We start from the raw sequence: 12,655 nt of genomic DNA on the forward strand, positions 1-12,655 counted from the left end.
TCTAATCAGATATGGAAAATATCAGCCCAAATAATGTTAAATGATAAAAAAAAATGTTACTGGTGAGTAGGAGCCTACACATGGTATGGACAACATATGGACAACAAATCTTATTTCCAAGTGTACATTGTACCTTGTGTGTTAACTAATGAAAGGATGAGATCATCAGGATACAGGACATTTAAAATCTAAGCATCTAGATTATTATTAATAATTTCAGGTATATATATAAATTACAGATAAGTAAAAATACATGTATTGCCGTTTTAGTCTAATCTCATTTTTCTTTTTTGGCTGATAAATGCACATCATCAAAAATGTTAGAGCTCTTCTTCAATCAGGGCTATTCTTTTTTTTTTTAAATTTTTAAAATTTATTTATTTTCAGAAAAACAGTATTCATTATTTTTTCACCACACCCATTGCTCCGTGCAATCCGTGCCCTCTATAATACCCACCACCTGGTACCCCAACCTCCCACCCCCCCGCCACTTCAAACCCCTCAGATTGTTTTTCAGAGTCCATAGTCTCTCGTGATTCACCTCCCCTTCCAATTTACCCCAACTCCCTTCTCCTCCATGATATTTTTTATGCTCCACCAATAAGTGAAACCATATGATAATTGACTCTCTCTGCTTGACTTATTTCACTCAGCATAATCTCTTCCAGTCCCGTCCATGTTGCTACAGAAGTTGGGTATTCATCCTTTCTGATGGAGGCATAATACTCCATAGTGTATATGGACCACATCTTCCTTATCCAATCGGGGCTATTTTAACTGTGATCCATGGGCAGAAAGCAGTCATGAGCTTTGTGCTACAGGTTCATGATAAATACAGCACTTGAGAGTCAGTGTCCAGAATCTTTGACAGTAATTTGACAGAGTAATTTTATGTCTGTTAAATCTAATAATGAATAAATTAACTTGCATTTTGATTTTTTTAAATTTTACTTTTCTAGTAATTCCCTTTTATTTTGTTTTAATAAAATCAGAAGTGCATGAGTAGTGGCCTTGTTCTCTTCCTTCTTCCTCCTCATCACAGAGGCCGCTCTGTTCTTGTCAGCCTCCAATCTGCAGTCCACCTGAGACTGAGGACCATGCCTTCAATTAAATTGCAGTGTTCCAATGGAGAGTTATTTGGAGTTGACGTTAAAATTGCCAAACAGTCTGTGACTATCAAGACCATGTTGGAAGATTTGGGAATGGATGATGAAGGAGATAATGACCCAGTTCCTCTACCAAATGTTAAGGCAGCAATATTAAAAAAGGTCATTCAGTGGTGTACCCACCACAAGCAATCCCCCTCCTCCCACGGATGATGAGAACAAAGAAAAGTGGACAGATGATATCCCTGTTCGGGACCAAGAATTCCTGAAAGTTGACCAAGGAATACTTTTTGAACTTATTCTGGCTGCGAACTACTTAGACATCAAAGGTTTGCTTGGTGTTACATGCAAGACTGTTGTCAATATGATCAAGGGGAAATCTGAGGAGATCTGCAAGAGCTTCAATATCAAAATTGATTTTACTGAAGAAGAGGAAGTCCAGGTGCGTAAAGAGAACCAGTGGTGTGAAGAGACGTGAAATGTCATGCCTGACACTAACACTGTAAGGATTGTTCCAAATACTAGTTGCACTGCTCTGTTTATGATGGTTAATATTAGACACACAGTAGACAAATGGCAGCAGCAAATCAGTTGGTTAAGCAGAATATTGTCCTCCTTGCATGTATAGTTTGAGTACAGATTCCAAACTTATGGGTGAGTTTCTTCTAGTATGATCAAGTTTTTTTGTTTTTTGTTTTTTGTTTTTTTTTTGCTCTAAATAAATCTGAACTGTGGGTTCTCCATAGAAGGTGGCATTTTCGGCTTTCACGCTCTTTGTAAAGTGATTTCTGCCTGGTTTATTGTCTAGTTAACTTTAGTTTAATGATCTTTTAAAAGTTGGCATTGTAAATAAAACAAGTTGGGAAAAAAAAAGCAGAAGTGCATGATAGATTAGAAACTAGGGGAAATAAAGGCTTTTAACCACAAATCATTTGAAAAACACTGTTATAGAGTATAGAAAAACATGTATAGTATAGTGTAGAAAAATAGTAGGGAAAAACTATCCTAACATTTTTTAACATTAGCATTGTCCTGATACTAAAACCTGACAAATATCTTACAGAAAGAAATATACAGTGGAATATGATGCAGCTATAAAAATGATGAGATTGTGTCATTTGTGACAACATGGCTGGATTTAGAGGGTATTATACTGGATGAAATAAGTCATACTGAGAGAGACAAATACCATATGACTTCACTCATATGTGGAATCAGAAAAAAAATGAATAAACATAAAGCAGAATCAGATCTATAAATACAGAGAACAAACTGATGACTGCCAGAGGCAGGGGGGTGGAGGGATGGGCAAAATGGATGAAGGAGAGTGGAAGATATAGGCTTCCAGTTATGGAATGAAATAGTCACGGAATAAAAGGTGCAGAATAGGGAACATAGTCAATGATATTGTAATAGCATTTTATGGTGACAGTTGGAAGCTAAAATTATGTATATTTCTCAAATCACTATGCTATACACCTGAAACTAATGTAATATTGTGGGTCAACTACCCTCAAGGAAAAAAATTTTAAAAAGAAATACACAAATTAATCTCAGTTATAAGTAAAATATTAGCAAATCAATCTAGTTTCAAATTAAAATACTAATATACCATGACCAAGTAAATTTTTTCTCTTTATGTTTTGAATTATAAAGATGGTTCAATATTATAAAATTCATTAGATATATTGTTATACCAATTGTTATATTAATAAATACATGAAAATTATTTTCTCAACAAAGCAGGTTATTAAACAGTAATGAGTACAATTTTTCATAATTATATATCTAAATATATTTACTTATATGAACAAGTAGAAAACATCTGGGACATTATAAATCAAAATGTGTATGGGGGTTATTTTTGTTTTGTTTTGATTTGGTTCACATTTCTTCTCTTTCCCCTCTTCTCAGATTTACTGAGATATAATTGACATACAACAATGTGTACAACATGATGAGTTGATATACACATATTGTGAAATTATTACCACAGTAAGGTGTCAACACATCTATCACTTCACAGTTACCTTTTCTGTGTGTGCATATAGTGAGAAGATATAAGATCTACTCTTAATAACTTTCACACTATGGTTAATTATAGTCACCATGTTATAAATTAGATCCATAGAACTTATTCATCTTATAACTGGAAATTTTGCACCCCTTGACCAAAATCTCCCCATTTCCTCTAATCCCAGGTCTTCAAAATTGCCAAGCAACTCTTCTTTCTATGAGTTTGGCTTTTTTAGATTCCACATGTAAGTGAGATCACATAGTATTTATTTTTCTCCATCTGACTTATTTTATGTGACCATGATCCCTCAAAGTTCATCCTTGTCACAAATGGCAGAATTTTTTTTGTTTTTTTTTATGGCCAAATAATATTCCTGTGTGTGTGTGTGTGTGTGTGTGTGTGTGTGTGTGTGTGTGTGTTCACATCTTCTTTATACATTCATTTATTGAGGTACATTTAGGTTGCTTTCATCTCTTGGCTATTATGAAGAATGCTGCAATAAACATGGGAGTACAGCTTCTGTTTGACAAAAAGATTTCATTTCCTTCAGATATATACCCAAAAGTGGGAATGTGAGATCATATGTAGTTCTATTTTTAATTTTTTGAAGAACCTTTCCATAATGGCTCTACTAATTTACATTCTCATAGCAATGCAAAAGGGTTCCCTAGTTTATCTTCACTACATTTGTTATCTCTTGTCTTTTTGATAAATTGCCATTCTAAAGATGTGAGATGATACATCATTATAGTTTTGATTTACATTTACCTGATAATGAGTTACATTGAGCATCTTTTTATGTACTTGTTGGCAATTTGTATGTCTTCTTTGGAAAGCTATCTATTCAGAACTCTTGCTCACTTTTAATTTTTAACTGGATTATTATTATTATTCTTATACTGCTGAGTTGTATGAGTTGTATGAATTCCTTATATATTTTGGATATTAAAATCTTGTCAGATACATGGTTTGCAAGTATTTTCTCCTGTTCTATAAGTTGTCTTTCTGTTTTGTTATTGGTTTCCTTGTTGTACAGAACGTTTTAATTTGATATAGTCCTACTTTCTATTTTTGCTTTGTTGCTGTTCAGTTGATGTCATATCCAAAAATCATTGCCAAGACCAATGTCAGAGTTTTTCCTTGTTTTCTTCTAGGAACTATATAGTTTTCAAATTCATTAACTTCATTTGAAGTTATTTTTTTGTGAGTGGTATAAGATAACCAATTTCATTTTCTTGCATGTGAATATCCAGTTTTTTCAACACTTTATTGAAGAGGCTATCCTTTCCCTATGGTATATTCATGACCTCTTGGCTGTAATTCAATTGGCCATACATGTATGGGTTTATTTCTGGGTTATCTATTCTGTTCCATCAATCTATGTGTCTGTTTCTATATCCATACCAAACAGTTTTGATTACTCTAAAGCCAAAATAATATGCTTTATAATACAGTTTAAAATCTAAAATTGTGATGCTTTCAGCTTGGTTCTTCCTTCTCAAGATGATTTGGAGTTCCATAAACATTTCATGGTTGCTTTTTTCCTTTTTCTGTGGAAAAATGACACTGGGAATTTGGTAAGAATTGCATTGAGTCTAGATGTCTTCGAATAGTTTGTGTATATTTACAATATTAATTCTTCTGATCCATGAATGTGGTATATCTTCCCATTTGTTTGTGTCTTCTTCAATTTCTACTAAGACTTATAGTTTTTAGTATACAGATCTTTCATCTCCTTGGTTAAATTTATTCCTAAGTATTTTATTTTTTTGATAATATTGTGAATGAGATTGCTTTCTTATTTCTTAATGAGATATTTCACTGATAGTGTATAGAAATGCATCTGATTTATATGCATTGATTTTGAATCCTACAACTTTACTAAATTTGTTTATTAGTTCTAACAGTTGTTTTGGTCAAATCTAAGATTTTATATATATAAGATCATGTCATCTGCAAACAGAGACAATTTTAGTTCTTCCTTTATGATTAGGATGCCTTTTATTTATTTATTTTTTTTTGTCTAATTTTTCTGGGCTAGAAGATTCAGAAACATTATGTAAAAAAATGTTTACAGTGCTTGTTTCTGTTTTGATTCACGTTTTTGATAACTATTTTCTAAACTTTCTGAAATAAACATAATTTTATGTAATAAGTAAAAAATAGTAATTATAAACATATAGCTTTGCACGTGTATGTTATTAAAGTTCCTATAAAACATGTAAAGAATTAATGTTACTCACTTGGAAGCCCAAGCATTTCCACCAACTTGATTTATGTATGTATGTATGTATGTATGTATGTATATATGTATGCATTCATTCATTTTTCTCTCATGTTTTCTATCTTTATTCTTTAATACAGAATTTTGGGAGAAACTCTAAGATTTATTTTTCTGTTCTTAGAGTCACTCTACTACTATCTCCATTTTCTTAGAAAAGAAAAGTATAAATCCAGATTTAGTTTTTAGAAAAAAAACACTACTGTCCTGGAGATTAATCTGGTCTTATACATAAATTTTCTTCCTTAATATTTCAGGGAATGGATGGGAGATAGAGGCCTACTTGGGTTTTAAGGGGTCTGTTACAAATTCCTGAGTTCCAGCCCCTTTTCTGCCATTGGAGTCCTTGGAACACTCTAGTATCATTTTAATAAATCTCACTTTCCACTTGTTACTTCTTCTTCTTCTTCTTTTTTTTTTCTAAAGATTTTATTTATTTATTTATTTATTTGACAGACAGAGATCACAAGTAGGCAGAGAGGCAGGCAGAGAGAAATGGGGGAACAGGCTTCCTGCTGAGCAGAGAGCCTGACACAGGGCTCGATTCCAGGACCATGAGACCATGACCTGAGCCGAAAGCAGAGGCTTAACCCATTGCGCCACCCAGGTGCCCCTCACTTGTTACTTCTTAATTAAAAAGGTTTAGTCAAAGTTTCCTACACCCATTATCTTGTTCCATAGCCTCATGCTTTGTTTTATTTTTTAAAAAGATTTTATTTATTTATTTATTTATTTGATAAGAGAGACAAAGAGAGAGGTAACACAAGTGGGGGAGCAGTGGGAGAGGGAGAAGCATGCTTCCTGTTGAGCAGGGAGCCTGATGCAGACTTCAGTCCCAAGACCTGAGCCAAAGGCAACCACTTAACGATTGAGCCACCCTGGAGCCCTCATGCTTTGTTTTATATCTTTTAGAATGATTTTATATTTACATAAACGTGGCAAAAAAAGATCAGAGTCCTCATATAATGAGCCTCCTGTTTCCTCTTTTGTTAATATCTTACGTTACTATGGAACATTTGTCAGACATAGTGAGCTATTACTGATACATTATTACTAAAACCCATATTCCAGTCATATTTCTGTAGTTTTTAGCTAATATTTTTCTTCTGTTCTAGATTCCATCTAGGATACCACATTACATTTAGTCATCCTGTCTCCTTATGTGCCTCAAGGCAGTTTCTCAGAGTTTCCTAGTCCTTGAAAGTTTTCAGGAGTACTGGCCAGTTGTTTCATAGAATGTCCCTGAAATTGGGGTTGTCTAATGTTTTCTTCTTAGTTAGACTGGGGGTTTGAAATTTTGGGAGGACCGCATTAAACTGCCATTCTCACAACATTATATCAAAGGTACATACTATCAACATAACTTAGCACTGACGGTGATGTCAGCTTGTTTTAGTAGTAATTTGCTCAATGGCTCATTTGAGTTTCATTTTCAGGAATGAGTAGTTTGTAGTTGACAAAAAAAGGGGAAACCACTTTAGCGTCTCTTGAATTGCTATTTTATTTCTTTTTTAAAAATAATTTAAAGCAGCAATGTCCACAATAGCCAAACTATGGAAAGAACCTAGATGTCCATCAACAGATGAATGGATCAAGAAGATGTGGTATATATACACAATGGAATACTATGCAGCCATCAAAAGAAATGAAATCTTGCCATTTGCGACAACATGGATGGAACTAGAGCGTATCATGCTTAGCGAAATAAGTCAAGCAGAGAAAGACAACTATCATATGATCTCCCTGATATGAGGAAGTGGTGATGCAACATGGGGGCTTAAGTGGGTACGAGAAGAATCAATGAAACAAGATGGGATTGGGAGGGAGACAAACCATAAGTGACTCTTAATCTCACAAAACAAACTGAGGGTTGCTGGGGGGAGGGGGTTTGGGAGAAGGGGGTGGGATTATGGACATTGGGGAGGGTATGTGCTTTGGTGAATGCTGTGAAGTATGTAAACCTGGTGATTCACAGACCTGTACCCCTGGGGATAAAAATATATGTTTATAAAAAATAAAAAATTATTAAAAAAAAAAATCCTGCACCACCCCAGCCAGGTGTGCTCAGCTAGCGGGAGCTGCTGACCACCCGCAGGAGCCTGTGCTACAATAAAGAACCTCTTGCTGTTTGCAAAAAAAAAAATAATAATAATAATAATTTATTTATTTTCAGAAAAACAGTATTCATTATTTTTTCACCACACCCAGTGCTCCATGCAATCCGTGTCCTCCATAATACCCACCACCCTGTACCCCAACCTCCCACCCCCCCACCACTTCAAACCCCTCAGATTGTTTTTCGGAGTCCATAGCCTCTCATGGTTCACCTCCTTTTCCAATTTCTCCCAACTCCATTCTCCTCTCTAACACCCCTGGTCCTCCATGCTATTTGTTATGCTCCACAAATAAGTGAGACCATATGATAATTGACTCTCTCTGCTTGACTGATTTCACTCAGCATAATCTCCTCCAGTCCCGTCCATGTTGCTACAAAAGTTGGGTATTCATCCTTTCTGATGGAGGCATAATACTCCATAGTGTATATGAACCACATTTTCCTTATCCATTCATCCGTTGGAGGGCATCTTGGTTCTTTCCACAGTTTGGCGTCAGTGGCCATTGCTGCTATAAACATTGGGGTACAGATGGCCCTTCTTTTCACGACATCTGTATCTTTGGGGTAAATACCCAGGAGTGCAATTGCAGGGTCATAGGGAATTGCTATTTTCAATGTATTCACATAATAAGGACTAACTTTTGTTCTCTGAAAATCACCGAGATTTTTTACTTCCCTAAATACATAAGTAGCCCTGCTTATGTGCCAGGTAAAGGAATCTAGCTGGGCCAGTCTTCTTCCTTTGAAATTTTCTTCCTCCTACCAGCTCCCTGGTCACTTGCTGGTGATATCACTATCAATATAAAAGAGGGAATCTTTGCCATTAAAGGGCATACATATATCCATATGTACATATATATAATAAATATCAGACTGCAAAAAAAAAGGATAAACAGTAAGAGGATAGAGGGTGTACTAATTAGTTTTCACACACCCTTGTTTCTAGATCTTCTCATATCTGGATACTTCTGCCACTCTTTTTCACTGGTCATGAAAAGCTAACTCTCCTGCTCTTTAGGGATGTATCATTGAGTTCCAATATGGCTGGGCAAGAAAATAGAGCCCATGTCCTGTAGTGTGGCACTTCATCTAAATATAAAAGTGAGTAGAGATGAGGAACTGATGGGGACATTTACAGATTACCATCAGCTCTAGGGGCTCAACAAATTTGGAAATGGTGTGGCATAGTCTAGGAGATAGGTGACATCTCAAGAACAAAGGAGATGACATCTAAGGAGACGTACAAGGTTTCTTTCTTTCTTTCTTTCTTCTTCTTCTTCTTTTTTTTTTTTTTTAAAGATTTTACTTACTCATTTGAGAGAGGAGAGAGTGAGAGAGAGCATGAGAGCTGAGAAGGTCAGAGGGAGAAACAGACTCCCCATGGAGCTGGGAGCCTGATGTGGGACTTGATTCCAGGACTCTGAGATCATGACCTGAGCTGAAGGCAGTTGCTTAACCAACTGAGCCACCCAGGTGCCCGGCACATACAAGGTTTATGTTCAGAGTAGAAGGCTTTCTACAGAGGTGCCATTTAAGTTGAAGTCTCACTGAATTCAGAGAGGAAGTCATTCAAATAATTGAGTGATGGGTATTCCAGACTGAGGAAGCCATAAGTGTGAAAGAAAGTTTGAGGAACAATAAGAAATCTTGTGTAGTTGTATGAAGTGACTGAGGGAGTAGTGGCAGGTGACAAGGTTGAAGAAAGATGCACAGAACCTCTTGGGCTATTTTAGAGACTTAAAATAAGTATGGTTGGGGGGCACCTGGATAGCTTAGTTGGTTGAGCATCTGACTCTTGATTTCAATTCTGGTCATGATCTCAGGGTTGTAAAATTGAGCTGCATGTCAGACTCTGCACTTAGTTGAGAGTCTGCTTGTCCCTCTCACTCTGCTCATCTCTTTACCCTCTCTGATAATGGATAAAATAAATGGATAAAATCTTTTAAAAAATATGGGTGAGATGAGAAGCATTTCAAAACTTTCAAATTTGCTATTTGGGAGTGATAAACTATGATTTGAATTTTAAAAAGATGACAGATATCTATGTGGGAAATAGACTGTCAATGACAGAGATGAAGATCCAGAGACCTAAGTCAGTCCTGGAATAGATGAATCATGATGGAGAGTTGCACCACGGTTACAAGTGGTTGGAGGGCCTGATGGGTCAGATTTGGAAAATTTATTAAAGGTGGAGCTTATAGGATTTGTTGGTAGATTGGAGAGAAATTGTGAAGTTAAGGATGCCTATGGTTTTGGCTTGAACAACTAGAAAACTGGAGTTTATATTTATTGAAATGAGGAAGACTATGGGAAGGACTTGGGTCAGAAGTGAGAGTTCTATTTTGGATGTGTTGGGGTGCATTTAGTATATCAAATAGTACTTGAATTGGTAGTTGAATGGAGTCATTAGGGAAGAAGATAAAATGGGATTTGATACTGTATCTGCCATCTAAAGCCAACTGGATGGGATAAGATATTTTAGGGAACAAGTATAAATAAATGAGCCCTGAGCCATGGGCACTGAAATGTTGTGAGGATGGAAATGTGGTCAGCTTCATGGGCACACAACCTGTGTAGTCACACAAGACATTACGCTTAAAAGGGCCCTGTGTTTGGTTTAATGCTCTGCTCTCACTGTCTTGAAATTCTTAATAATTAAAACATTTTTTATTAATTTGTTTGAGAGAGAGAGAGAATGAGAGTGTGCATGAGAGGGGAGAAGGTCAGAAGGAGAAGCAGACTCCACGTGGAGCTGGAAGCCCGATATGAAACTCAATCCCGGGACTCTGGGGATCATGGGCAGCCTCTTAACCAACTGAGCCACCCAGGCACCCAATTCTTAATAATTTTTAAACAAGGACTCAGCATTTCCTTTTGTATTGCACCCTGAAAATCATGTGGCAAGTCCTGGTTGGGAACATGAGGGTTCAGCAAGGTCAAAAGCTAATGAAGTAGACTGAAAACCAAGCAAGTATGTTAGTGGTTTCATGAAAGCCAAGTAAAGAATTTGTATGGAGATGAACAGAGTGATCAGCAGTCTCAAAATCTGCTGCGAGGTCAAGTTATTTTTGGCCTGAACAGTGATCACTGGATTTAGTAACTTGGGTGTGATTTTTGGTCAGGTTGATTTGTGCTGTAGAAAGAAAAAGAGAAGAGAGTAAGAACAAACACTGAGCATAGATAACTCTGGAAAACACCTCTGTGAGTGGAAAAGCTTCAAACCCAACCCAAGCCTAGATAGGTATGGGATCAAGTCAAGGCTTTTCTAAAATGGTGATGTAGCATATATTTTCTCTTGGCAATGAGCCACTAAAGAAGGGAAGAAGTGATGAGACAGGAGAGGAAATAATTACAGGAGGAAAGTCCTTGAGGAGGAGAGGGGAATGGGATCCACTGCAAATTGGAGGGTCCTAGGAGCAGATGGAAGTCAAACTACATGGGAAGGATGCCTGTGCCTGATGCATTTTGGACAAAAATCCATTCTGACTGTTCCTGTATAAGACTCAAAGTTTTCATCTGAGAGTAGAAAGCAGAGAGGGAATGCAAAGATTTGGGGGAAAAAGAGAGTGTGAAATCATCTTCTATGAAGGGGCTGGAACTGATGGGCAACTCAAGGCCACTAAAGGGCTATGTGAAAATACATACCGATGGTACGGTATGACAAACTGTTGATGTTGAGTATCTCTGGTGATTTTTTAAAAAATTTTCTGGTTCATGAATAAGTAATATAACTTCCATAACCAGTCTTCTAAAACTGTAGGGAGGAGTAGAAAGCAAGACATACAAACTACAAAACAGGTGCTTATGATTTATGAGAGGTGAGTGGGGAATCAGAAAGAGCCTGGAGACATCATATTCTGGAAAAGTATTTGTTTCAGAAAGTACTGTCCATGCAACAGAGAAGAGCAGTTCCATTTTCTGTGGAAATCAGGAACAAGACAAAATATCTTTCCCCCTTTTTCAGGACTCAAGATTTACTTTGTTTCTAGGCCTGTACCACCTATTGTGTTTCTAGTTGAGTTTGGGGGGTCTAATGGTTTAAATCTTCCCTGGGTCTTGATTACCAGGTTGGCTGCCATCCTTGATTTTTTCAGGGCCACACATCCCAGTCCAGGTCTGAAGAGGTAGGTGTTATAGTGAAAGACCGAGGGGGGCTCCATCGGGGACTAACCAGACAGCTCTTACATCAGAAATATTTTAAAGTTTGCTTGTTAATAGGGTTATAAGTATCTCTTAGAAGTTGAGCTCCTTGATGTCTGCTTTCAGAGCATCCTTATTCACTCAGTACTTGTTTTATTAACAGCTTTGGCCGCTATCTTTTAAAATTTCAAATCAAGATCATCGTTCCAAAAAGGAATTTCAGAGATAATACATTGTTAGGAAGAGATTGTTACTAATTCCAAAATATTTTCCCCCTGTTAGACCTTGTATTATTGGCTCTTATGTGCTTTAATTTTGACCCATGATAGATGGGATGGTGAGTAGGGAATTTCAGGGCAACATTTTAAATTAAGTTCCTCTGAGCAATTTACCCTCATCTTTCTGTTGAAATCTTTATTGGGATCATAAATCTCAGTTCTCAGAACAAGAAGTGAGAATTAGATCCTGGTTCCTAAAACACCCCATGGACCTCAGCTGTGTGCGTGCAGAGGCGGTAACTCTGCATGGGGTTGTGAGGTGGGGTGTGTGTTTGGAACCCTAAGGATGGTGAGCTGAAGACTGCAGAGCCAAGGGCAGTTGTGGAAGCCAAATCTACAGCTTAAAATCAGGGAAGGGGTGGGGTGAGTGTTTCTCCTGTGGCAGAAATAATATTTAACTTAACAATATGCATTTGGATTATATCACTCTTACTTCATGAATAAACTCATTGATGAGTTTCTTTTATCATTAAATTCCTTCATAATGAATTTCTTACATAAGAAAACTTCTCGATAGATTTGTCTATTATTTGTATTCATACATGAAAGTAAATTCTTAAAGGAGTAGCACAGTTACTTAATATTAGGTTATATATACTGTTATTGAGAACAAAGACAAATTGATGGAGAGTACTATCTGAGCACTGGATCTAATTTGAAATATGTAACTTTAAAACATGGATTATGTCAATGGAACTATCTACAAATCAATTGAAA

The 12,655-nt window shown here is 36.5% G+C and overlaps 1 protein-coding gene and 1 pseudogene across 4 annotated transcripts in view; both read left to right on the forward strand.

Moving 5' to 3' along the window:
- EPDR1 (ependymin related 1) overlaps nt 1-12,655 on the forward strand; it is a gene marked incomplete at its 5' end in the record, with an annotated part of 142,540 nt that overhangs the window by 58,465 nt on the left and 71,420 nt on the right. The window contains one exon of one of the 3 annotated variants that reach the window (XM_082692024.1): nt 993-1,082. The exons of the other annotated variants lie outside the window; for them this stretch is intronic. Within the exon in view, the coding sequence (XP_082548150.1) occupies nt 993 (1 nt within the window). The 3' untranslated portion in view covers nt 994-1,082. Of the gene's footprint in view, nt 1-992; nt 1,083-12,655 lie in introns of those variants that run through there. 3 annotated transcript variants of the gene reach the window in all.
- LOC309844780 (S-phase kinase-associated protein 1 pseudogene) lies at nt 999-4,101 on the forward strand (annotated as a pseudogene). Its single transcript has one exon. The product of its transcript is annotated as an S-phase kinase-associated protein 1 pseudogene (transcript).

Source organism: Mustela nivalis, assembly GCF_964662115.1.
Source record: "Mustela nivalis genome assembly, chromosome: 12".
In the NCBI taxonomy this organism is placed as follows: Eukaryota; Metazoa; Chordata; class Mammalia; order Carnivora; family Mustelidae; genus Mustela; species Mustela nivalis.